This window comes from Oncorhynchus mykiss, chromosome 28 (assembly GCF_057628025.1).
Source record: "Oncorhynchus mykiss isolate SJ-2025 chromosome 28, ASM5762802v1, whole genome shotgun sequence".
In the NCBI taxonomy this organism is placed as follows: domain Eukaryota; kingdom Metazoa; phylum Chordata; class Actinopteri; order Salmoniformes; family Salmonidae; genus Oncorhynchus; species Oncorhynchus mykiss.
The window spans coordinates 18,815,067-18,838,202 of NC_143049.1; the positions used below are offsets into that span (position 1 = coordinate 18,815,067).

General features: G+C 47.4%; 1 protein-coding gene across 6 annotated transcripts in view; it reads right to left on the reverse strand.

Moving 5' to 3' along the window:
• LOC110508654 (rho GTPase-activating protein 21) overlaps positions 1 to 23,136 on the reverse strand; it is an 87,427-nt gene that overhangs the window by 44,062 nt on the left and 20,229 nt on the right. For all 6 annotated transcript variants that reach the window (XR_016492867.1, XR_016492865.1, XR_016492866.1 and 3 more), the window contains exons 3-7: positions 19,909 to 20,094; positions 19,546 to 19,567; positions 4,254 to 4,346; positions 2,590 to 2,668; positions 2,435 to 2,489 (exon numbers count right to left, since the gene is read on the reverse strand). Coding sequence is in view for 3 of the 6 variants with exons in the window: in XM_021589341.3 (XP_021445016.3) it covers positions 2,435 to 2,489; positions 2,590 to 2,668; positions 4,254 to 4,346; positions 19,546 to 19,567; positions 19,909 to 20,094 (435 nt within the window). In the remaining 3 variants the exon portion in view is untranslated. The remainder of the gene's footprint in view (positions 1 to 2,434; positions 2,490 to 2,589; positions 2,669 to 4,253; positions 4,347 to 19,545; positions 19,568 to 19,908; positions 20,095 to 23,136) is intronic.

The following is a 23,136-nucleotide window of genomic DNA, read 5'->3' on the forward strand; positions in this document are numbered from 1 at the left end:
TGGCATAGTGTATCAAGAAGCTAATTAAACATGATCATGGCCTCCTGAGTTGTGCAGCGATCTAATGTGTTACTACAGACCCAAGTTAATTTCCCGGCCGTGGCTGGGAGTCCCATAGGACTGCACACAATTTGGCAGTACGTCGGCCTCAAAACTGAAGACCACGTGTATGGCGTCATGTGGGCGAGAACAGAGTACCCCATGGTGGCGGTGGGGTTATGGTATGAGCAAGCATAAGCTATGGACATCAAACACAATTGCATTTTATCGATGGCAATTTGAATGCACACTGTGACAAGACCCTGAGGCCCATGTTTTTAAGGTACCTGTGACTAACAGATGCATATCTGCATTCCCATTCATGTCAATTCCATAGATTAGGGCCTAATAAATGCATTTCAATTGACTGATTTCCTCATATGAACTGTAACTCAGTAAAAATCAATCAAATTGTTGCATGTTGCATTTTTATTTCTGTTCAGTGTAAGTTTAGGAGTAAACATTTGCTTAACATGTCACATAATAAGTTGCATGGACTCAGTGTGCAATAAGTGTTTACATAATTTTTAAATGACTAGCCCATCTCTGTACCCCACACATACAGATAATTGTAACGGTCCTTCAGTCGAGCAGTCAATTCCAATGACTCGCAAAGTCGGCCACATCATTTTTTTTTTTTTAAAGCAGACATTGAATATCCATTTGAGCATCCACCAGACAAGTGTGGCATATCAAGAGACTGATTAAACAGCATGATCAGTACACAGGTACACCTTGTGCTGGGGAAAATTACAGGCCACTCTAAAATGCGCAGTTGCCACAACATTGCCAAAGATGTTTTGAGGGAGCCTGCAATTGGCATGCTGACTCTGCAGGAATGTCTACCAGAGCTGATGCCAGAGAATGGAAGGTTAATTATTCTGCTTTAAGCCGCTTCCAACATCATTTTAGAGAATTTAGCAGTACGTCCAACCGGCCTCACAACCACAGACCAGACCACATGTAACCACTCCAGCCCAGGACCTCCACATCCGGCATCTTCACCTGCGGAATCGTCTGAGACCAGCCACCTGGACAGCTGATGAAACTGTGGGTTTTTATAGAATTTCTGCACAAACTGTCAGAAACTGTCTCAGGGAAGCTCATCTGCATGCTCGTCGTCTTCCCCGACTGCCGTTTTGGTGGTATAATTGACTTCAGTCGGCAAATGCTCACCTTCAATGGCCACTGGCAAGCTGGAGAAGTGTGCCCATCATGGAAGAATCCGTTCCAACTGTACCGGGCAGACGGCAGACAGCATGTAATGGCATCTTGTGGGCAAGCAGTTTTCTGATATCAACGTTGTGAACAGAGTGGACCATGGGGTTATGGTATGGGCAGGCATAAGCTACGGACAATGAACACAATTGCATTTTATCAATGGAAATGTTAATGCACAGAGATACTGTGATTAGATCCTGAGGCCCATTTTCGTTCCATTCATCCACTGTGAGGCATCTGTTGCTCAAACTAGACACTCTAATGTACTTGTCCTCTTGCTCAGTTGTCCACCGGGACCCCCCACTCTTTCTATTTTGGTTAGAGCCAGTTTGCGCTGTTCTGTGAAGGGAGTAGTCTTGACTTTTGGCATGGGGAAGAGTTTAATATTAGTAGGTCTGAGGCAAGATAATGAGATGTTTCTAACTTATTGAGGGGAGAAATTATTTAGGATGCAAGTGGCTGGGTACTGGCCTAAATGCATGCATAAACTACAGCATGCTACAGACTGGGCCTTGCTTGCTTCCTGCCGGTGTCCGGGTCTCTCACCCACTATGTCCTGCAACAGAGCTCCGCATCAGACATGCTCGTGACAGGCAGACCCCAGGTTGACTCCTTCACAGTTAGGCTTGGGCGGTATCCAGATTGTCATACCAACCTTGTGGCATATCGGGATAATCGGTAATAGCGGCACTAAACACAAGTGGCGCTGTTTTCAAACCCCACTAACCCTTTGTAATGCGAACATTAGCAATGCTACAAGTGTGTGCGTGCGCGCGTGTAAGTGCGTTCACGTGGTGTGTTTGTTTATTATGTGTGTGAGTGAGTGTGTTTATTTATGACTTTGTTGTTTGCATTTCTCAAAGTGACCCTTCCAGTCCCCAGAATGAGGCCAGCCCTGCAGCAGAGAAGAAGTGGCAGCACTTGGAGGGGACAGGGTGTGGTGGCCTGGTTAGGAGGCCCAGATAGAGCACTCTGAAGGGAGAGGGTTTCACCCTCCCCTCTGGAGCAGTACTGCGGTCCCCTTCACAGAGAAACTAGAGCAGCTTTCTAAGCCTTGATCACATAAATAGCGACTAAGTTAATGTAGAAGTGGAAATAGGGTCTACTTCTGTTTTACAGTGGGCAAATTTAGGAAGAGATTAAATCAACGGAGTAATGATCTTTAAAAACTAACCAGCTGCAGTATGTCTTCATCTCTTGGCATCACGCAGAGTTCAAGAAAGGCATCACTGTAAAATAACAGATACAGTCAAACATTGTAAACTTCAACAGACCAGCAGGAAATCAGTCACTGACAACAATGGGAAATATTCATATTTGAGTGCTCACCTGTTTTGGATCAAGGCTATGACCTGAGAGTACGTTTTCCCAATGATACTTTCTTCATTTACCTTTACTATCCGGTCTCCTGTTGACAATAAGAAAGCGTTTAAAAGATGCAATATGTAACTTTTTGGGTAACGCAACCAAATTCACATAGAAAAGTGAGTTATAGATCTGTCACTCATTGTAAGCAAGTCTAAGAAGCGGTAGATCTGTTCTGTGCTCTAGTTCTATGCTTCCCATTCTGAAGATTTGTTTTTGCATCTTTTACTTTTGGGTTTGTCTACAAATGAAAATATACTATTTCACACTGGTTTAGATGGTACAATGATTCTCTACACATTCCATTGCTTGTTTTGTCATAAACTTAGGTGAACTATTTGAAATGGCGGAGCGATTTCTGCATATTGCACCTTTAATGTTAGACTGGTAGCTAATACATGAAATGGTGTAAATGGCAGGTATGTGTGAGAGTGTGTGCACGCTTCTCTGTTTGAAAACCCATTGGAGGAAAAGGTCAGAGGGGAGGGACATCTGGCTTTCTTATCCAATGGATTTTGAGAAGGAGACAAAGAGAGGACGCGAGGAGTACGCAATTGAGATCTTCCCTATGTGTCTTTGAAGAGATGAACCTGTGCTGGTAGGTAGTAAGAGGCAGCTTCCCTGCTAGGCTGACGGTCAGAATAGCAGAGGAAACAGCTTTGATCATTCACCTGATATGTGTTTACAGTAACTGAGTGCCTGAGGCAGCTGAGCTCTGTGCCTCCACTAACCCTCCACAAAAAGGAAACACAGAAAACTACACCCAGTATACTACATTCAGGTGAAAACAAATCATTATGTACAGCCCTATATATTTATTTTGATCTCTTTTAGTCCCCATTTGGACTAATCTTCCAAGAGTCCTTAAACATACATAAATATACACAGTGTACAAAACATACGGAACACATTCCTAATATTGAATTACACCCTTTTTGCCCTCAGAACAGCCTCAATTCGTCAGGGTATGGACCACAAGGTGTGGAAAGCGTTCCAGAAGTATGCTGACCCATGTTGACTGCAATGCATCCTACAGTTGTGGCATGTGGCTGGATGTACTTAGGGTGAGGACTCATTCTAGATACGCACAGGAAACTGTGGAACGTAAAAAACCCAGCAGCATTGCAGTTCTTGACATTCAAACCAATGCGCCTGGCATCTACTACCCTACCCCGTTCAAAGGCACTTACATCTTTTGTCTTGCCCGTTCACCCTCTGAATGGCACACATACACAATCCATGTCTCAAGGCTTAAACATAATCCTTCAACCCGTCTCCTCCCCTTCACCTACACTGATTGAAGTGGATTTAACAGGTGACATCAGTAAGGGAATCACAGCTTTCAACTAGATTCAGCTGGTCAGTCTATCATGGAAAGAGCAGGTGTTCTTTGTGTTTTCTACACTCAATGTATATATATATATGCCATTTAGCTGAGGCTTTTATCCAACAGTGTAATGTCCAATGTGTCACTAGGTCTATTACCATAACAAATACAGTAAGGGTTAGGATAAGGTGCAGCATGGTCATAACTCCAGTATGATATAATAGTTTGTATGATGCTGCTTGTCCATACACGCAGGCAGGCAGAGCTCCCGTCTGTTACTTTTGGAGATGTGGTCAGTTACCTGTGCAGAGTCCAGCTCCGTCGGCAGGACCACCCACCTTCACTTGCTTCACAAAGATGGTGTCCATTGGCTCCAGCCTGTTCCGTTGTCTCCCTGACAACAAAGACAAAGTGTCATCGTCAACGCCTTCCTCTGGAGGTCACCTGGTAGTGACATACCATCTCTGCTCAGAACAGTTAATCAATTCATGCTACGTACAGTATTTGCCCACTCAAAATGATTTTCATATTTTCTTCATTAGTCCACTGTCAAAAGTCCCAAAATGTTAGTTGATAGTTTGAGTGGATTTTATATTTTAGTACTATAGGATATCATAAAGCGGGGTTCTTCGACCCTGTTCCTAGAGAGCAGCTACCCTCCTGTAGGTTTTCGCTTCAACACCAGTTTTAACTAACCTGGTTCAGTTTATCAACCAGCTAATTATTACAATCAGGTGCACTAGATTAGGGTTGGAGCGAAAACGTACAGGATGGTAGCTGCTCTCCAGGAACAAGGTTGGAGAGCCCGGTCATAAAGAGACTAGAAGGGTAGTAGTCAGATTAGTTTCCCTTTAGAATGGCACATTGCTGACCTCAGATTACCTTAGCAGACCTACAATACCCTATACTAAGAGCAGAGGACACAGGCTAGACTGCTCCACCTACAACTCTCAGTTCAACACGACCCAGACTGGGACGCACTCTGAATGTGAAGTAGCCAGGACAACAACAGGACAATGGCTACCAGACACAACCATAAATTGTTTCGAAGATATTTCCTGAGGAGCGCGCCCGAGAGAGAGAGAGCGCGCGCTAGAGAGCGCTACAGAACACTCGAGAGAGAGAGATGGATAATTAAGAGCACGACAGAAAGCGTGAGAGAAAGCTAGAGATGGAGAAAGAGATGAGAGCGAGCGAGCACAAGCAAAAGGGAGAGACAGAGGAAGTGATTTAGAGAGCAATAGAGAACAAGAGACTGTCACAAGATTCAGTGGCAGAGAGAAGAACAGTGGGGTTTCTCTCTGTCACATTGGCAGACCACAATACAACAGGTCTGAATGAGAATTCAAAGTAGGAAAAAGCCTCCTAATACAGTAGCAGAGCTCGTGGAGTTTTGGGAAAGGGAAATGAATAGTCTGAGTTTAGTAGCAGAACCTGTTTGCTCATGCTGCTCCTGTCTCCTAGCAGCTGCATGGCTGCAGAGGAGAGGAAAGCAAATGAGGAGAGGGGATGGGAGGGAGAGGAGAGAGTGAGCTCAGCTGCACAACTCCCACTCCTTCCCTATAAACAGAAGAACAGCTCCAGGCTCACTAGACGCAAGGCTCTGTCCAACTCATAATTACTGAGAGTCCAAATGAATAGGAATGTGGTGAGTCTCTATATGGAAGTCTTAATGGTAATCATGATGTAACACTGGTAAGCACCGAATGTGGCAGCAAGATCATTTGTCATACTGGTTTTTCAATGAAGAAAAAGAGCATAGCCGTGTGTGAGTGAGTGAGAGAGCATAGCCGTGTGAGTGAGAGAGCATAGCCGTGTGAGTGAGTGAGAGAGCATAGCCGTGTGAGTGAGTGAGAGAGCATAGCCGTGTGAGTGAGTGAGAGAGCATAGCCGTGTGAGTGAGAGAGCATAGCCGTGTGAGTGAGTGAGAGAGCATAGCCGTGTGAGTGAGTGAGAGAGCATAGCCGTGTGTGAGTGAGCATAGCTGTGTGAGTGAGTGAGAGAGCATAGCTGTGTGAGTGAGTGAGCATAGCCGTGTGTGAGTGAGTGAGAGAGCATAGCCGTGTGTGAGTGAGCATAGCCGTGTGAGTGAGTGAGAGAGCATAGCCGTGTGAGTGAGTGAGCATAGCCGTGTGTGAGTGAGTGAGAGAGCATAGCCGTGTGTGAGTGAGCATAGCCGTGTGAGTGAGAGAGCATAGCCGTGTGAGTGAGTGAGAGAGCATAGCCGTGTGAGTGAGTGAGAGAGCATAGCCGTGTGTGAGTGAGCATAGCTGTGTGAGTGAGTGAGAGAGCATAGCTGTGTGAGTGAGTGAGCATAGCCGTGTGTGAGTGAGTGAGAGAGCATAGCCGTGTGTGAGTGAGCATAGCCGTGTGAGTGAGTGAGAGAGCATAGCCGTGTGAGTGAGTGAGCATAGCCGTGTGTGAGTGAGTGAGAGAGCATAGCCGTGTGTGAGTGAGCATAGCCGTGTGAGTGAGTGAGAGAGCATAGCCGTGTGAGTGAGTGAGAGAGCATAGCCGCGTGAGTGAGTGAGAGAGCATAGCCGCGTGAGTGAGTGAGAGAGCATAGCCGTGTGAGTGAGAGAGCATAGCCGTGTGAGTGAGTGAGAGAGCATAGCCGTGTGAGTGAGTGAGAGAGCATAGCCGTGTGTGAGTGAGCATAGCTGTGTGAGTGAGTGAGAGAGCATAGCTGTGTGAGTGAGTGAGCATAGCCGTGTGTGAGTGAGTGAGAGAGCATAGCCGTGTGTGAGTGAGCATAGCCGTGTGAGTGAGTGAGAGAGCATAGCCGTGTGAGTGAGTGAGCATAGCCGTGTGTGAGTGAGTGAGTGAGCATAGCCGTGTGTGAGTGAGTGAGAGAGCATAGCCGTGTGTGAGTGAGCATAGCCGTGTGAGTGAGAGAGCATAGCCGTGTGAGTGAGTGAGAGAGCATAGCCGTGTGAGTGAGTGAGAGAGCATAGCCGTGTGTGAGTGAGCATAGCTGTGTGAGTGAGTGAGAGAGCATAGCTGTGTGAGTGAGTGAGCATAGCCGTGTGTGAGTGAGTGAGAGAGCATAGCCGTGTGTGAGTGAGCATAGCCGTGTGAGTGAGTGAGAGAGCATAGCCGTGTGAGTGAGTGAGCATAGCCGTGTGTGAGTGAGTGAGAGAGCATAGCCGTGTGTGAGTGAGCATAGCCGTGTGAGTGAGTGAGAGCGCATAGCCGTGTGAGTGAGTGAGAGAGCATAGCCGTGTGAGTGAGTGAGAGAGCATAGCCGTGTGAGTGAGTGAGAGAGCATAGCCGTGTGAGTGAGTGAGAGAGCATAGCCGTGTGAGTGAGTGAGAGAGCATAGCCGCGTGAGTGAGTGAGAGAGCATAGCCGCGTGAGTGAGTGAGAGAGCATAGCCGCGTGAGTGAGTGAGAGAGCATAGCCGCGTGAGTGAGTGAGAGAGCATAGCCGTGTGAGTGAGTGAGAGAGCATAGCCGTGTGAGTGAGTGAGAGAGCATAGCCGTGTGAGTGAGTGAGAGAGCATAGCCGTGTGAGTGAGTGAGAGCGCATAGCCGTGTGAGTGAGTGAGAGAGCATAGCCGTGTGAGTGAGTGAGAGAGCATAGCCGTGTGAGTGAGTGAGAGCGCATAGCCGCGTGAGTGAGTGAGAGAGCATAGCCGCGTGAGTGAGTGAGCATAGCCGCGTGAGTGAGTGAGAGAGCATAGCCGCGTGAGTGAGTGAGAGAGCATAGCCGCGTGAGTGAGTGAGAGCGCATAGCCGCGTGAGTGAGTGAGAGCGCATAGCCGCGTGAGTGAGTGAGAGCGCATAGCCGCGTGAGTGAGTGAGAGCGCATAGCCGCGTGAGTGAGTGAGAGAGCATAGCCGCGTGAGTGAGTGAGAGAGCATAGCCGCGTGAGTGAGTGAGAGAGCATAGCCGCGTGAGTGAGTGAGAGAGCATAGCCGCGTGAGTGAGTGAGAGAGCATAGCCGCGTGAGTGAGTGAGAGAGCATAGCCGCGTGAGTGAGTGAGAGAGCATAGCCGCGTGAGTGAGTGAGAGAGCATAGCCGTGTGAGTGAGTGAGAGCGCATAGCCGTGTGAGTGAGTGAGAGAGCATAGCCGTGTGAGTGAGTGAGAGCGCATAGCCGTGTGAGTGAGTGAGAGCGCATAGCCGTGTGAGTGAGTGAGAGAGCATAGCCGTGTGAGTGAGTGAGAGCGCATAGCCGTGTGAGTGAGTGAGAGCGCATAGCCGTGTGAGTGAGTGAGAGCGCATAGCCGTGTGAGTGAGTGAGAGCGCATAGCCGTGTGAGTGAGTGAGAGCGCATAGCCGTGTGAGTGAGTGAGAGCGCATAGCCGTGTGAGTGAGTGAGAGAGCATAGCCGTGTGAGTGAGTGAGAGCGCATAGCCGTGTGAGTGAGTGAGAGCGCATAGCCGTGTGAGTGAGTGAGAGCGCATAGCCGTGTGAGTGAGTGAGAGCGCATAGCCGTGTGAGTGAGTGAGAGCGCATAGCCGTGTGAGTGAGTGAGAGAGCATAGCCGTGTGAGTGAGTGAGAGCGCATAGCCGTGTGAGTGAGTGAGAGCGCATAGCCGTGTGAGTGAGTGAGAGCGCATAGCCGTGTGAGTGAGTGAGAGCGCATAGCCGTGTGAGTGAGTGAGAGCGCATAGCCGTGTGAGTGAGTGAGAGCGCATAGCCGTGTGAGTGAGTGAGAGCGCATAGCCGTGTGAGTGAGTGAGAGCGCATAGCCGTGTGAGTGAGTGAGAGCGCATAGCCGTGTGAGTGAGTGAGAGCGCATAGCCGTGTGAGTGAGTGAGAGAGCATAGCCGTGTGAGTGAGTGAGAGCGCATAGCCGTGTGAGTGAGTGAGAGAGCATAGCCGTGTGAGTGAGTGAGAGAGCATAGCCGTGTGAGTGAGTGAGAGAGCATAGCCGTGTGAGTGAGTGAGAGAGCATAGCCGTGTGAGTGAGTGAGAGAGCATAGCCGTGTGAGTGAGTGAGAGAGCATAGCCGTGTGAGTGAGTGAGAGAGCATAGCCGTGTGAGTGAGTGAGAGCGCATAGCCGTGTGAGTGAGTGAGAGCGCATAGCCGTGTGAGTGAGTGAGAGCGCATAGCCGTGTGAGTGAGTGAGAGCGCATAGCCGTGTGAGTGAGTGAGAGCGCATAGCCGTGTGAGTGAGTGAGAGCGCATAGCCGTGTGAGTGAGTGAGAGCGCATAGCCGTGTGAGTGAGTGAGAGAGCATAGCCGTGTGAGTGAGTGAGAGCGCATAGCCGTGTGAGTGAGTGAGAGAGCATAGCCGTGTGAGTGAGTGAGAGAGCATAGCCGTGTGAGTGAGTGAGAGAGCATAGCCGCGTGAGTGAGTGAGAGAGCATAGCCGCGTGAGTGAGTGAGAGAGCATAGCCGCGTGAGTGAGTGAGAGAGCATAGCCGCGTGAGTGAGTGAGAGCGCATAGCCGCGTGAGTGAGTGAGAGCGCATAGCCGCGTGAGTGAGTGAGAGCGCATAGCCGCGTGAGTGAGTGAGAGAGCATAGCCGCGTGAGTGAGTGAGAGAGCATAGCCGCGTGAGTGAGTGAGAGAGCATAGCCGCGTGAGTGAGTGAGAGAGCATAGCCGCGTGAGTGAGTGAGAGAGCATAGCCGCGTGAGTGAGTGAGAGAGCATAGCCGCGTGAGTGAGTGAGAGAGCATAGCCGCGTGAGTGAGTGAGAGAGCATAGCCGTGTGAGTGAGTGAGAGAGCATAGCCGCGTGAGTGAGTGAGAGCGCATAGCCGTGTGAGTGAGTGAGAGAGCATAGCCGTGTGAGTGAGTGAGAGCGCATAGCCGTGTGAGTGAGTGAGAGCGCATAGCCGTGTGAGTGAGTGAGAGAGCATAGCCGTGTGAGTGAGTGAGAGCGCATAGCCGTGTGAGTGAGTGAGAGCGCATAGCCGTGTGAGTGAGTGAGAGCGCATAGCCGTGTGAGTGAGTGAGAGCGCATAGCCGTGTGAGTGAGTGAGAGAGCATAGCCGTGTGAGTGAATGAGAGCGCATAGCCGTGTGAGTGAGTGAGAGCGCATAGCCGTGTGAGTGAGTGAGAGAGCATAGCCGTGTGAGTGAGTGAGAGCGCATAGCCGTGTGAGTGAGTGAGAGAGCATAGCCGTGTGAGTGAGTGAGAGCGCATAGCCGTGTGAGTGAGTGAGAGCGCATAGCCGTGTGAGTGAGTGAGAGCGCATAGCCGTGTGAGTGAGTGAGAGAGCATAGCCGTGTGAGTGAGTGAGAGCGCATAGCCGTGTGAGTGAGTGAGAGCGCATAGCCGTGTGAGTGAGTGAGAGCGCATAGCCGTGTGAGTGAGTGAGAGCGCATAGCCGTGTGAGTGAGTGAGAGCGCATAGCCGTGTGAGTGAGTGAGAGCGCATAGCCGTGTGAGTGAGTGAGAGAGCATAGCCGTGTGAGTGAGTGAGAGCGCATAGCCGTGTGAGTGAGTGAGAGAGCATAGCCGTGTGAGTGAGTGAGAGCGCATAGCCGTGTGAGTGAGTGAGAGAGCATAGCCGTGTGAGTGAGTGAGAGCGCATAGCCGTGTGAGTGAGTGAGAGCGCATAGCCGTGTGAGTGAGTGAGAGCGCATAGCCGTGTGAGTGAGTGAGAGAGCATAGCCGTGTGAGTGAGTGAGAGCGCATAGCCGTGTGAGTGAGTGAGAGCGCATAGCCGTGTGAGTGAGTGAGAGCGCATAGCCGTGTGAGTGAGTGAGAGCGCATAGCCGTGTGAGTGAGTGAGAGCGCATAGCCGTGTGAGTGAGTGAGAGCGCATAGCCGTGTGAGTGAGTGAGAGCGCATAGCCGTGTGAGTGAGTGAGAGCGCATAGCCGTGTGAGTGAGTGAGAGCGCATAGCCGTGTGAGTGAGTGAGAGCGCATAGCCGTGTGAGTGAGTGAGAGAGCATAGCCGCGTGAGTGAGTGAGAGAGCATAGCCGCGTGAGTGAGTGAGAGAGCATAGCCGCGTGAGTGAGTGAGAGAGCATAGCCGCGTGAGTGAGTGAGAGAGCATAGCCGTGTGAGTGAGTGAGAGCGCATAGCCGTGTGAGTGAGTGAGAGAGCATAGCCGTGTGAGTGAGTGAGAGCGCATAGCCGTGTGAGTGAGTGAGAGAGCATAGCCGTGTGAGTGAGTGAGAGAGCATAGCCGTGTGAGTGAGTGAGAGCGCATAGCCGTGTGAGTGAGTGAGAGCGCATAGCCGTGTGAGTGAGTGAGAGCGCATAGCCGTGTGAGTGAGTGAGAGCGCATAGCCGTGTGAGTGAGTGAGAGCGCATAGCCGTGTGAGTGAGTGAGAGCGCATAGCCGTGTGAGTGAGTGAGAGAGCATAGCCGTGTGAGTGAGTGAGAGCGCATAGCCGTGTGAGTGAGTGAGAGCGCATAGCCGTGTGAGTGAGTGAGAGAGCATAGCCGTGTGAGTGAGTGAGAGCGCATAGCCGTGTGAGTGAGTGAGAGAGCATAGCCGTGTGAGTGAGTGAGAGCGCATAGCCGTGTGAGTGAGTGAGAGCGCATAGCCGTGTGAGTGAGTGAGAGCGCATAGCCGTGTGAGTGAGTGAGAGAGCATAGCCGTGTGAGTGAGTGAGAGCGCATAGCCGTGTGAGTGAGTGAGAGCGCATAGCCGTGTGAGTGAGTGAGAGCGCATAGCCGTGTGAGTGAGTGAGAGCGCATAGCCGTGTGAGTGAGTGAGAGCGCATAGCCGTGTGAGTGAGTGAGAGCGCATAGCCGTGTGAGTGAGTGAGAGCGCATAGCCGTGTGAGTGAGTGAGAGCGCATAGCCGTGTGAGTGAGTGAGAGCGCATAGCCGTGTGAGTGAGTGAGAGCGCATAGCCGTGTGAGTGAGTGAGAGCGCATAGCCGTGTGAGTGAGTGAGAGCGCATAGCCGTGTGAGTGAGTGAGAGCGCATAGCCGTGTGAGTGAGTGAGAGCGCATAGCCGTGTGAGTGAGTGAGAGAGCATAGCCGTGTGAGTGAGTGAGAGCGCATAGCCGTGTGAGTGAGTGAGAGAGCATAGCCGTGTGAGTGAGTGAGAGCGCATAGCCGTGTGAGTGAGTGAGAGAGCATAGCCGTGTGAGTGAGTGAGAGAGTGAGAGAGCGAGAGAGCCAAGTGATTGAGTGAGAAATATGGGAGTGTGGGTGTTTGATAGACCTCGAGTGCCCACTCTGTGCTTGCTCTTTCTCCCTCCGTTGGTGTGAGAGATTGAGAGGGACCCTCAGGCATCGAGAGACGACAGATCTGTTAACAGGTGGCTGCTAAAGTTGCTCACCTTAGAACTGAGCCACTGAACCTTTCTTAGAAGAGCTATGCAAGACAAGGCTAGCATGCTACACATGCAGCACATCACCTGGCCAGTATGTTCAAACCCATTGTTTCTCACAAGTACACTAATGTGTCATGTAAAGCTACAACAACATTTGTTAGGGAATGTAAAAGGGGATACCTAGTCAGTTGTACAACCATGCATTCAACCAAAATGGTTATTCCACATTTAACCCAACCTCTCTGAAACCGAGAGGCGCGGGTGGCTCCCTCTTGTGGAGAGTGGTAGAACCACGGCATAACGTCCCAACACTACTACTGCTGCATCATAATAAATAATCCAGTGATTTGATAACTATTCCTGACTCAATGACTGTTGTTGCAACCATTCTTGTTATTCCTCAACAATAGGATGAGCGCAGTCAGTCCCCAGACAGCGTAAATCATTTGGAGTGAGGAGCCAGTTGAAATCTTGACCGGAGCCAGTTGAAATCTTGACCGTAGGCCTTTCCTTTTAATTTCCTCTACATACTGAAGTTGTTCCCAGTAGGCAATCATGGAACAGTAAGCCAAATAAAATAGAATGGCCAGCAGAGGGCGCCCCAGAGACGTGTGATCCCCCAGTCAATCAGGTGTGGGAGACTTACTGGGGCTTCCAATGATTTAACACTGAGCCAGGTTCACAATGGTAGGAATTATCATGAAGCCTTTGGCCGTGTTCGAGAGCATCAAAACCGTGAAGTATTGTGGGTAAATTGTGATTGAATGATCTACAAATAATATCAGGTAGTTATTTATGATGCATGCAAGGCGATTTGTAGATAAATCTGCAAGGCTGCAATGTTACCACATGAGGTGGCTGAAACAAAGGGAATCCCTCTCATTCACAATGGCTGTCCTGGGATAACCCAGAGTCAGCAAACTAGTCTGCACACACATTTGGGAATATAATACGACACCTATACTGACCATTATACAGGAATATGACAGAGATTGAAGAGAACCAACATGACCCAGGGGTCATGTAAGAAATATCTTGCTGCGTTTTATAAATGCAGATCTAAAATGCTTCTCGTTGTAATTTCAGCTCGGCATCAGACACATTTTGTGCTTCAGTTGCACTTCACTTGGACACGAATTCACAAACTGCCATTCTATCAACAGACAGCACTCTAACTGATGTGAAGCTACTTTTTCCTCTGGTACTTTTCTCTAGTAAAATGCATGATTAACTTCAAGTAATACATTAGGAAATGTAGATGGCCAAAACAATTCTATGATAAACAGAAATGGCCATCAATCATTTTTGGAGAAAAACACTTATTCATTGTAGGCTCATTTACTTGTGTGGCTGCTAGCCAAATAGTGTTGCACTTCTGCTGTCATTTGATGGAAATTAAGCAATTTTCTGCCAAATGTGATGCTACAATGTATTTTCAGTGAAGGAAAACTACACTACACGACCAAAAGTATGTGGACATCCGCACATCGAACATCTCATTCCAAAATTAATATGGTTGGTCCCCCGTTGCTGCTATAACAGCTTCTCCACTCTTCTGGGAAGGCTTTCCACTAGATGTTGGAACATTGTTGCGGGGACTTGCTTCCATTCAGTCACAAGCACATTAGTGAGGTTTGGCACTGATGTTGGGCGATTAGGACTGGCTCACAGTCGGCATTCCAATTCATCCCAAAGGTGTTGGATGGGGTTGAGGTCAGGGCAGGCGGGTGAAGTTCTTCCACGTCGATCTCGACAAACAGTATCTGTATGGACCTCGCTTTGTGCACAGGTTTATTTTCATGCTGAATCATTAAATGTCCTTCCCCAAACTGTGGCCAAAGTTGGAAGCACAGAATCTTCTAGAATGTCATATGCTGTAGCATTAAGATTTCCCTTCACTGGAACTAAGGGGCCTAGCCCAAACCACTATGCATTCAGGCAGGTAGCATTCTCCTGGCATCCGCCAATCCCAGAATCGTTCGTCGGGAATGCCAGATGGTGAAGCATGATTAATCACTCCAGTGAACGCTTTTCCATTGCTCCAGAGTCCAATGGCGGCAAGCTTTACACCACTCCAGCCGATGCTACGCATTGTGCGTGGTGATCTTAGGCTTGTGTGTGGCTCGGACATGGAAACCCATTACATGAAGCTCCCGACGAACAGTTATTGTGCTGACGATGCTTCAAGAGGCAGTATGGAACTCATACTGAGTGTTGCACCAGAGGACAGAAATTTTACAATCTTCAGCACTCGGAGGTCCCAATCTGTGAGCTTGTTTGGCCTACCACTATTTCGCAGCTGAGCTTTTGTTGCTCCTAGACATTTCCACTTCACAATAACAGCACTTCAGTTGACCGGGGCAGCTCTAGCAGGGCAGAAATTTGACAAACTCACTTGATGGGAAGGTGGCATTCGATGACGGTGCCACGTTGAATGTCACTGAGCTCGGCCTCCCGAGTTGCTCAGCGGTCTAAGAAACTGCATCGCAGTGTTGCGGTGTCACTACAGCCTGGGGTTCAATCCCAGGCTGTTTCACAACCGGCCGCGACCAGGAGTCCCTTAGGGCGGTGCATAATTGGCCAAGCATCGTCCTGGTTAGGGAGGGTTTGGCCGGGGGCTTTCCTTGGCTCATCGCACTCTAGCGACTCCTTGTGGCGGGCCAGTACAAAGGTGACTTCGGTCGTCAGTTGAACGGTGTTTCCTACAACACATTGGTGCAGCTGGCTTCCGGGTTAAGCGAGTGGGTGTTAAGAAGCAGCAGGGCTTGGCAGGTCATGTTTCGGTGGACGCATGACTCGTCCTTCACCTCTCCCGAGCCCGATGGGGAGTTGCAGCGATGAGACAAGTTTGTAAATGGATCACAATTGGATATCACGAAGTTAGGGAGAAATAAAATAAATACAAATATCACTGAGCTAATCAGTAAGGCCATTCTATTGCCAATGTTTGTCTATGGAAATTGCATGGCTGTATGCTCAATTTTATACACTTGCCAGCAACAGGTGTGGCTGAAATAGCCAAATCCACAAATTTGATGGGATGTTCACATACTTTTGTATAGTGTATAGTTGCATCCCCCTGATAACTCAATTGAGGCAAAAAAAACAACTTTACTCTCAATATAAACTCAGCAAAAAAAGAAACCCCTTTTTCAAAGATAATTTGTAAAAATCCACGTCACAGAGGTTCATCGTAAAGGCTTTAAACACTGTTTCCCATGCTTCAATGAACCATCAACAATTAATGAACGTGCACCTGTGGAACGGTCGTTAAGACACTAACAGCTTACAGATGGTAGGCAAATAAGGTCAGTTTTAGGAAAAACACCAAAAGAAAGATTCCCAGGGTATCTGCGTGAACGTGCCTTAGGCATGCTGCAAGGAGGCATGAGGACTGCAGATGTGGCCAGGGCAATAAATTGCAATGTCCGTACTGTGAGACGACTAAGACAGCGCTACAGGGAGACAGGATGGACAGCTGATCGTCCTCACAGTGGCAGACCACGTGTAACACCTGCACAAGATCGGTACATCCGAACATCACACCTGCAGGACAGGTACAGGATGACAACAACAACTGCCCGAGTTACACCAGGAATGCACAATCACTCCATCAGTGTTCAGACTGTCCGCAATAGGCTGAGAGAGGCTGGACTGAGGGCTTGTAGGCCTGTTGTAAGGCAGGTCCTCACCAGACATCACCGGCAACAACGTCGCCTATGGGCACAAACCCACCATCACTGGACCAGACAGGACTGGCAAAAAGTGATCTTCACTGACGAGTCGCGGTTTTGTCTCACCAGGGTTGATGGTCGGATTCGCGTTTAAGGAAGGAATCAGCATTACACTGAGGCGTGTACTCTGGAGAGAGATCGATTTGGATGACATCAGCAATAACAACTTGAAACAAGCACACTGACGAACGCAAACCGAAAGTATTGATTTAAGATCTGTCTCTCTCGGAGAACCATGTTTTTAACATAACCTAGTTTATAGCTTTCCTGTAGTGGTAGCACAGCCAAGCCAAGGCAGTTTGAGCTGGTGGGAGCATCTCAGGTTGTTTTCACAACTCAGGGTCACAGCACAGCCAGCCAATTAGGTCCCTATGTCCTGTACTCTGTCACTCTTTCCAGTGTCCAGCATTATGAAATGCACGGCCTGGATTACTTCACATTTTCCCCTGACCTGCCTGACTGAGGGCCAGACAGAGTGAGACCAAGTCATGGAAGCTATTACGGTCTCGCTCTCTGGACAATCTCACTGACTGTCAAAGATATGATTGAATTTTTCCTTCACAGTATTTTCAAAACATTACATCTTCCTATTTCATTGAATCCTTCAGAGGAGAATTTAGACATTCACCCTCTTTCTTTGGTGAATGTCTTCTCTACATTTTTCCCCTAACATATTTCCACTGATAAAAAAAAATATATTTTTTAACCTTAGTTTATACGCACACAGATAAAATCTGCTTTCAAATGTCCGATTGTACATACACGGTTTCTTTGCTGGACATAGGCCTGCAACTTGAGCAATAGCGTGGGTCAAAATAAATCTCTGATATTTAGCTCTAGTTGGACAGGTTCCAGCAACAGCAAACCCCCCTATGCACAATGAAAGCCCACTCAGACTAAACACAGTTTAAACACACAAACAACCCACAGGGAGATCCCAAACACACTCCTACCATAGCGGTGTTAGGAGGCGGTGAGACACAGTGGAACAGCAGACCATAGGCCAAACTGTTTGCCCAGAATGTGGGCATGATTCTTTTTATTCAACGGGACTAGTGTGCTACAAAAACCTTCACGCTTACATTGTTGTGAATTGAAAGGGGTCAATGGTTACAATCTTTCTTCAACAGGACTAGGGCTGTTACGGTGACCGTATTACAGCCACACCGGCAGTAACGAGTCATGGTGGCAGTCAAATTCCACATGACCATTTAGTCATGGTAATTATGCTTCTCCAAGCTTTGATGCTGCTCATTAGTAGCCTACAGAACTTGCCAACTGCCTGGTACTCAGCATTCTACTGTCCCTCTAATCACTCTGACATCAATGTGAATGTTATCAAAATTGCTTATCTTTATAACAGGAGTACAGCCTACCTGGCAGGCATGAAAATTAACCACAGGAATAGCGTCCTCCATTCGCTATTTAAGTGCATAGATGACATGTATTTTTTTCCCTTGCCTGTTTCGATACAGGTGCATGATAATGGTCCATTCTATATCAAAACAAATTTAACACTTTTAGTATATGTAAAGACCAGATTAAATCAAGAATAGTCTGATGGGTGACAATAATTAGCCAATCACTTGTGAATGATGCACAGCACAAGGCAAGAAACAGTGAATGCCTTTCCCCCCCAACTTTTTCAAATCAGTCTCGCACCTCATGTAGCCTAGCCCATAGGCATATATGTTTGATGAGGTTTGTATCACAACTAAAGTGGCAAATAACTTCTTAAAATTAAGCACATTAATCTACTTTAGAATGGGTGTAGAGCCTAACTAGAATGCATAAGCAGCGGGTGAGTTTCAAGTTTGGGGAAGATAATTTTCACCGTAAAAATGCGCCTTTACAATAAAAGCATTTGCGCTTCTAGCCTACTGCCGTGTGCGCATTGCTGCGCTTATAATGTGAAGAAAGTCTAATAGTTTATCAACTTTTTAAGCTAAAAGGTTCTGATCCGTTGCGTCAGCCTCATTACTTAAAGGTTATTGGACGCTAGGAGTTGTATTCATTTGGGATATATCGCATCCCACAACTGTCCCAGAGTATGGGTGGAATATTTATTTCTTGCAAAGAATAGGTCAACTTTTGTACTATGGGGGATAGTCAATTGACATAGGCTAGTGCTGTTGCTGTTTGTTAGGCCTACTCATCTTGTTGGCTGCCGAAAAGTAAACGTGGAAAGTTCTTCCAATCTCTTCAATATGTGCCTCGGAATTGGATAAGGACGCAGTTGCGTCCCCGATGTGTCTGTCTTCACTTGTAGCCACTGAGAAAGACCTGATCACGTAACGGAGAGCCATGTGAGTGAGCGGTGCTTCGGAGCACGCAGCCGGGAGAAGGGATTTATAATTATTATATTCAGCCCAAGGGCACAACGGCCATTTGCCACAATTCTTTTTAGGAGGCATTACGGCAACACAAAGGGGATGCCACCGGAATATTCAAGACACTATCACGTGCTTGTCAAAATGTGAATGGGAGCGTGATGGTGTCACTCTCCCAAAAAGTAATTCGACTTTTTTCAAGTCATCATTAGTCGCATTATGCAGCCTTAGAATGTATAAAAATAAATAAACATATAGATCAACGTTTGTATCACAACTAAAGTTACATAAATAACTAAATTAAGCAGAAAGGAGGAACCTGTTTCTTTGTTAAACGCCAATACGGAATAGCCGCATGTGTGCGCTCCCTCAAATCATTTGGAGAAATGATACTTTCTATTTTATTCAGCTATATTCAATTGTATTCTTCATACTATGAAATAATTCCACAGAATTCTAAGCAAATCTTCTCTGCTAAATTAACTTGTGTAGCCCACAGCCATATGGCATAGCCAGATCAGGGCCTAACATAAGGACAACTCAAGAGTATGCTATTCTGTTCTTCTAAAATACACTACATTTTCTTCATATCATGCTACCTTAGACCTGTAAAATAAATCCTGGATTTATTGTGACGGTGTAGGCTATATTACATGGATTCATTGTGACGGTGTAGGCTATATTACATGGATTCATTGTGACGGTGTAGGCTATATTACATGGATTTATTGTGACGGTGTAGGCTATATTACATGGATTTACAAGACTTTTTAAAATGTAGATGCTCCAAAAGGCCTGCATCAGTGGCATGTAGGCTATGCGTGGAAGACAGATGCTAAATTATGTATTTATGTTAATTAACGATAATTTACTGTGAGACCGGCAGTTATTTGCTTGACAATCACCGGCTGACAAAATGTCATGACCGCCACAGCCCTAAACAGGACTAGTGTCCTAAAACCACAAAACACCCATGCACAAGTGCACACATACACCTACAAACACACAAGTGAAAAATGCCAAAAACTAAATACAAGGGCTTTGGGCAACGTTTTGTAGTGATGTGAAAGGGTTGACACTGACAACAAAGAGCAGTTAGAAGGATAAAGTTCAAGGGTTAGTTGAGGACAGTAACTGGTGGTGCTGCTGACCAAACTGTTTCAGGCAGGCCTCTACAAAGGTCACCTTAACACGACAGCTACATTGTGCCATGTACATAACAAGGAAGTAAAAGAGATAAATCAACATATGGAAAAATCATACAAAGTGGGAGGCAGAGTGACTGACTATGCAGTAGTGAAGGACAGACAGGGGGAGGAAGGAACTTTCAGCTTACCTCTGCGTCCATGCTCTTCCTCCTAAATAAGAAAAATGAATATCAACATGAGTTTTGATGCCCTTACAGATGCAGCATTGGTCTGTAATGTCCGATATCCCAACAGTTATGATATATCCTTTGGTACAGATAAAATCTGCCATTATGTTATTTGCCACCAGCAATGATGAAGATATCATACATAGTTCAATGAGCTCAGGGAGTTGTTTAAAGGAATCAACTGATTTTACACAAATTGTATTTGGGGCATTACTCTCATTTTGTTGCAACTCCTGCCACAACAACATCATACAAAGTGCTACAGTAAATGTCACTGAACTGAATGGAAGAGCTTTGGAATGTTCATGTGACTGTGGTGCTTACTGGGAAGGGGTAAGGGTGCACTGCAGACTCTGGTGGGTAGACAATGAAGTGGCGCAGGGTGAAGCCGAAGCCCTGAGAAGTGCGCCGCAGATGGATAGTCTTGGGACCCGGCCACGAGAAGGGCTCCTCCTCTCCCTGCAGGTTGAAAAGGCCTGCAGGGGAATCACCCCACTCTGGCACGTCATTCTGGGGGGGGAGAAACGAGAGCGAGAGAGGGAGTGAGAGAAGGGGAGGGGAAGAAAGAAAGGAAAGGCGGGTGGGAGACAGAAGAGAGAGAGGGAGGCAATTATTATACCGTACACAACTGTATGACAGATTGAAATAAGATCTACTGCAGGTGACTGCTCAAATTCTACAGAGAAAGGCAAGAATTGTGAGAAAGTAATACAAAGTTCAAAGAAACAAAAATCTATGCCTGTGGTATGAATGCATTTATTCGTTTTGAAAACTAAATCACGAGTCTGGCAACGACTGAGTGTATTCTGTAGCCTGCTGCCTAATGGATCATAAGCAACAGTAATAATAAAGTTAAATCCACATCATGTGACTCGGTGATCAGAAACATGGGATCTAGAGGAAATTCACAAAAGTCTCCAACAGTGTAGCCCCCCCAAAAAAAGAAATATCAGAACGACCAATAGATATAAATATTTTTTTTTTAACCTTTATTTAACTAGGCAAGTCAGTTAAAACCTGTTAAGTCTACCCCCTCCTTTTTCGAACATTCTGTTAAAAATCGCGCAACATTTCAGCGTCCTGCTACTCATGCCAGGAATATAGTATATGCATATGATTAGTATGTGTGGATAGAAAACACTGAAGTTTCTAAAACTGGTTAAATCACGGCTGTGACTATAACAGAGCGTGTGTTTCATCGAAAAGCGCAAGAAAAACTGGTCACTGAAAACTGAAAAAAATATCCATGCACCACTTGCATGTATTGTTTAAGGGGCACCAAATTAAATAGGGCGGAGATTGCAATTCCTACAGCTTCCACACGATGTAGCCAAAAACGTCATTTTCATTGACAAAAATCCTTTGTGTCATGACAAATAGATCCTTCATTCCATCCAGCCCACAGCAATCGATTTTGGAAGAGAGAAAAGGGGACATTGTTTTCTTGAGTAGCTGCTATTGAATACAGATTGCCCAGTGATCAATTTGATCGCTTATTAACGTTTACAAATACCTAAAGTTGGGTTACAAAAGTAGGTTGAAGTGTTTTGTCAAAGAATATAGGCAACTGATATAATTTTTAAAAATGACGTTGCGTGTTGGAAGAGAGCTTTTTTCCTGAACCAGACAGGCTATACAAATGGATATTTTGGGCATACATGGACGGATTTAAAATCGGGAAAAAGACCCAATTGTGATGTTTATGGAACATATAGGAGTGCCAACAAAGAATATCAAAGGTAATGAATGTTTTATATTTTATTTCTGCGTTTTGTGTAGCGCCGGCTACGCTAATTATTTTGTTTACGTCCCCTTCAGGTATATTGGGGTGTTGCATGCTATCAGATAATAGCTTCTCATGCTTTCGCCGAAAAGCATTTTAAAAATCTGACTTGTTGGCTAGATTCACAATGAGTGTAGATTTAATTCAATACCCTGCATGTGTGTTTTAATGAACGTTTGAGTTTTAACGAGTACATTTAGCATTTAGCGTAGCGCATTTGCATTTCCAGGTGCCTAGTTGAGACGTCTGCGTCTCAAGTCGGATCAACAGGTTAAGAACAAATTCTTATTTTCAATGACGGCCTAGGAACAGTGGGTTGACTGCCTGTTCAGGGGCAGAACGACAGATTTGTACCTTGTCAGTTCGGGGATTTGAACTTGCAACAGTGAACTAGGACACCGGATGCTTATAAGAAATCCCGCTTTGCCCTCAGACGAACCATCAAAAAAGGCAAAGTGTCAATACAGGACAAAGATTGAATCCTACTATACCGGCACTGACGCTCGTTGGATGTGGCAGGGCTTGCACACTATTACGGAGTCCAAAGGGAAACGCATCCGCGACCCGTCTAGTGACGCGAGCCTACCAGACGAGCTAAATGCCTTTTATGCTTGCGTCGGGGCAAGCAACACTGAAGCATGCATCAGAGCATCAGCTATTCGGGATGACAGTGATCACGCTTTCCATAGAGAATGTGAGCAAGACCTTAAAACAGACGGATTATCAAGGCGTGTACTCAGAGCATGAGCGAAACAAATGGCAAGTCTCTTCACTGACATTTTCAACCTCTCCCTGACCCGAGTTTGTAATACCTACATGTTTCAAGCAGACCACTACAGTCCCTGTGCCCAAGAATGCGAAGGTAAACTGCCTAAATAACTACCGCCCCCTGTAGAACTCATGTCGGTAGCCATGAAGTGCTTTGAAAGGCTGGTCTTGGCTCACATCAACACCATCATCCCGGAAACCCAATTCGCATACCGCCCCAACAGATCCACAGATGATGCAATCTCAATCGCACTCCACACTGTCCTTTCCCACCTGGACAAAAGGAAAACCTATGTGAGAATGCTGTTCATTGACTACAGCTCAGCATTTAACACCATAGTGCCCACAAAGCTCATCACTAAGCTAAGGACCCTGGGACTAAACCCCTCCCTCTGCAACTGCATCCTGGACATCCTGACGGGCCACCCCCAGGTGGTAAGGGTAGGCAACAACTCATCTGCCACGCTGATCCTCAACACAGGGCCCCTCAAGGGTGCGTGCTTAGTCCCCTCCTGTTCTCCCTGTTCACCTACGACTGCATGGCCAAGCATGATTCCAACACCATCATTAAGTTTGCTGACAACACAACAGTGGTAGGCCTGATCACCGACAACGAGACAGCCTATAGGAAGGTAAGAGACCTGGCAGTGTGGTGCCAGGACAACAACCCCTCCCTCAATGTGAGCAAGACAAAGGAGATGATCTTTGCCTGCTGAAAAAGGAGGGCCGAACAGGCCCCCGTTAACATTGACGGGGCTGTTGTGGAGCTTGTCGAGAGTTTCAAGTTCCTTGGAGCCAAATGGCCAGCAGCATACCACCCTGCATCCTACTGCTGGCTTACCTCTGAAGCTAAGCAGTGTTGGACCTGGTCAGTCCAAGGATGGGAGACCAGATGCTGCTGGAAGTGGTGTTAGAGGGCCAGTAGGAGGCAATATTTCCTCTGGTCCCCAAATAAATTGCCCCCAGGCAGTGGTTGGGGACTTTGCCTTGTGTAGGGTGCC